The 2,959-nt window shown below is 39.3% G+C and overlaps 1 protein-coding gene across 1 annotated transcript in view; it reads left to right on the top strand.

Moving 5' to 3' along the window:
- Positions 1–2,692, top strand: part of PAK1IP1 (PAK1 interacting protein 1) — a gene marked incomplete at its 5' end in the record, with an annotated part of 5,514 nt that extends 2,822 nt beyond the window's left edge. Inside the window, 3 exons of the mRNA XM_010135644.1 lie at positions 344–443; positions 1,650–1,776; positions 2,378–2,692. Of these exons, the coding sequence (XP_010133946.1) occupies positions 344–443; positions 1,650–1,776; positions 2,378–2,538 (388 nt within the window). The remainder of the gene's footprint in view (positions 1–343; positions 444–1,649; positions 1,777–2,377) is intronic.
- Between the last annotated feature and the right edge of the window lie 267 nt (positions 2,693–2,959).

The raw sequence follows: 2,959 nt of genomic DNA, 5'->3' as shown, positions 1-2,959 counted from the left end.
GTTCAGCATATTTTACAGTTGTTTTCGTTTTACTATAGAGTGTGAATTTTGTCCAAACATCAAAACACAAAAGCATTAGCCGAAGTGTCACTGATGTGGTTAACAGTGTGTGCTTAGAAGTGTTGAGGTGTTTGGAATTGAATCTGAACAAGCCTGGCACAGGCAAGCGTTCCTCTGGTAAAGGACAGCGCTCAGAACAGGTCTGGTTCAAAGTTCCGGCCTGTCGTTTGTGGGGTTTGTGTCAAAGTGAGTGGTAGACTGTTGCCTATTCATCTTTAATTTTTGTCTGCTTACCCTTCTGCAGTGAACCACACAGTAACAAAGCGTTCCCTTTCCTTCACAGAATAAAAGATATCTATAGTTTTGAAAGAGAAGGCCAACACGTTATTGTTACTGCTTCCAGCGATGGGTACATTAAAATGTGGAACCTGGATCTTCATAAGGTTCGTCTATTAAACTGCTTGTTACCTGCATGGAAAAATATCAGACAGCCAAAACTGCAGACAGTTCTGTTACAAAGATTACTTTTAAATCAGTGAGGGAGTTTTGCTAGGAATCAGGATGTCTTGATCTTCCTCCGTGTTCTGTTCCGTAGAGGAGGGTGTGCCTATGCACATATTTTCATTTACTTGTCTGGGTTTGTATCTTTAATTTTTTTTTTAAACAAACTATAAAATCTGATGATATTATGGGGATCTCATCTCCTCTTTATGGAATGCCATGCTTCCGTTCAGACCTACCTGGCCAGGCTTCTGACTATCTCAGCAGTTAGATACGGTCTAAGGACTGCTGTAAATTTTTGTTATGTTGGTGACTATCGCTACTCTCTTAAAAATCTGAATTTGCCCGTTTTTTTATATCACTGCCTCTAATTATGTTTATACTTCTAAGTGCAGTAGCAAAAATCTCTCTTTGCCCTTCACTTCAAATTTCTGTTCCCCTTGTATATAACTGACACAGCGATCAGGAAACTCTTTACAGTTCTCTGACCAAATGTGAGGTTTTCTTCCTGTGCAGGCAGAGTTTTGTAAAACTTTGTATAGAAGCGTGGGCTGCTCTGTCCAGCTCTTTGAGGTAGGGTATCCTCATACAAGTAGTTGCTGCTGTTGCACTGCCCGTGTGTTTGTGACCCTTTGTCCTCTGATGCTGGTAATGGGATATTTGTATCGGTATTCCCAGAGCTGACTGACATGGTTGGAGTTCAGCAGTTTGAAACACACTCTGAAGAGATTCATTTTAATCAGCAGCCTTCTCTTTGTGAGGGAGGAAAGGAATCTGATGCAATAACTTAATGTTATTTTAGCTGTAGCAAAAAATACCTATTACTCTGGAGAGACTTCTGGACCCATAAATAATTTTTATTTTGGTGGGTCTATCACTCATCTAGTTATTACTCATGTTAAACTGACCTTCATGTGCCTGCAGCCCACCAGTCTTGTTTATCAAGATCCCTTCTGAAAGCCACTGGGAGTCTTTTGTAAAACTGTTGTAAAACTGGGCACAGGACTGTCGGGATGTGACCGTGAACCCCTGTACACACAGCCTCTAGCTCTACCCATCCTTAGGCACCTGAAATGAGGTGGAAGGTGGGCGGTAAGATACCTTCTCACTTCAGATGCTTCACTAATCTTCTTCTGTATTATCATCAGATTGAAGACCCGCTGTCTTTACTAGGTGAAGTCGATACCAAAGCAAGGCTGACGTGTCTCGCAGTGTGGCTTGACCAGGTCGCAGAAAAACAAGAAAATTCTGATAAAGCTGCAGCAGCATCTCAAGGTACCGGAACTGTGTATATTTTCGGTTGTTAATGGGACTGTGAAACAGGACAGACTAAGAGGGAGGTTTTTGCTGTGTGCACTGGAAAAAATTTTGGCATCTAGAAGAACTGGGGATGTGATGCTGGCAAGTGATACAGCTGTCCTTACCCATTGGAGAATGACTCTTATGTATGTTGGACACAAGCCTCTTTTCACTTTTATTATGTGAAAGTTTTGTTTCTCTTTGCTGGAGTAACACACTTGGGGAAGCCACTGTGAAGCTTTTGAGACAGATAGGAGAAGAATAAACAGCTCGATTGAACTGCATGTCTTGTTTTCCTATAATCAAAATTAGGTCTAAGGCCGTTGTAGTCGTTACAAAGTCCGAGTCAGTATTTTTTTTTCCTATGTTTTCCTCTATCTATTTATATACTTGACCTGCAGATATTTTTGTATCACAGGCAAAATGTGATATAGCATAAGTGGCACATTCCACTGTAAGTAAGAAATTATGTATAACCCCCTTTTTAAAATGAGAAACAAATAAGTCTCTGTGCCATTTTAGTCTACAAAGATTGGACATAAATATCAGTATGAATAATTTCTTGCTTTTTTTTCAGCAAATGAAGATGAAAAATCATTGATAGTCAAGAAAACCGAAGTTTGTCAGGCTGATAAAAGTCATAAAACAGCAAAAAGAAAGAGAAAAATTACTTCAGAGAAGCAAAAATTGGAAGTGCTGCTGCAAAAGAAGAAAAAGAAACGGAATAGCTCAGCATGAAGGCAGCTGCTTCCTCTCCTTAAAAAGTAAATGTTGGTGTTGCTGTAGTTTTTACAAGGATTAAACCTCTGGCAGGACTTAAATCTCTGAACTAATCTGCTGTTTAAAGGTACTGACCGTTTTTACCCTTAAAAATTGACTGATCATCTGGGAAGTAGCAAATGAGGTGGCAACTTTTCCTAAGTGAACGAGATAAAAATGTATAATCATACTGTACAGTAGTTATATATTGTATTATAATCTGGAATGGTTATATTTTTTCTATTAACAACAGGATCCACTTTTTAACAGGCTCTGAAAAAGCCAGCAAATGGATAAGGAGAGCTGCCTCCCCTCTGTCTCACATTTTTGTCTCAGTTAAATGCCTATTAAAAATACATCACGGTTCACATGATTGAAATCTTTTGTTCAGAATATGATA

Source organism: Buceros rhinoceros, unplaced genomic scaffold (genome assembly GCF_000710305.1).
Source record: "Buceros rhinoceros silvestris isolate BGI_N320 unplaced genomic scaffold, ASM71030v1 scaffold30814, whole genome shotgun sequence".
NCBI classification, from domain to species: domain Eukaryota; kingdom Metazoa; phylum Chordata; class Aves; order Bucerotiformes; family Bucerotidae; genus Buceros; species Buceros rhinoceros.
Note: the sequence above shows the minus strand (reverse complement) of the source record. Positions and strands in the feature narration are given on the sequence as shown.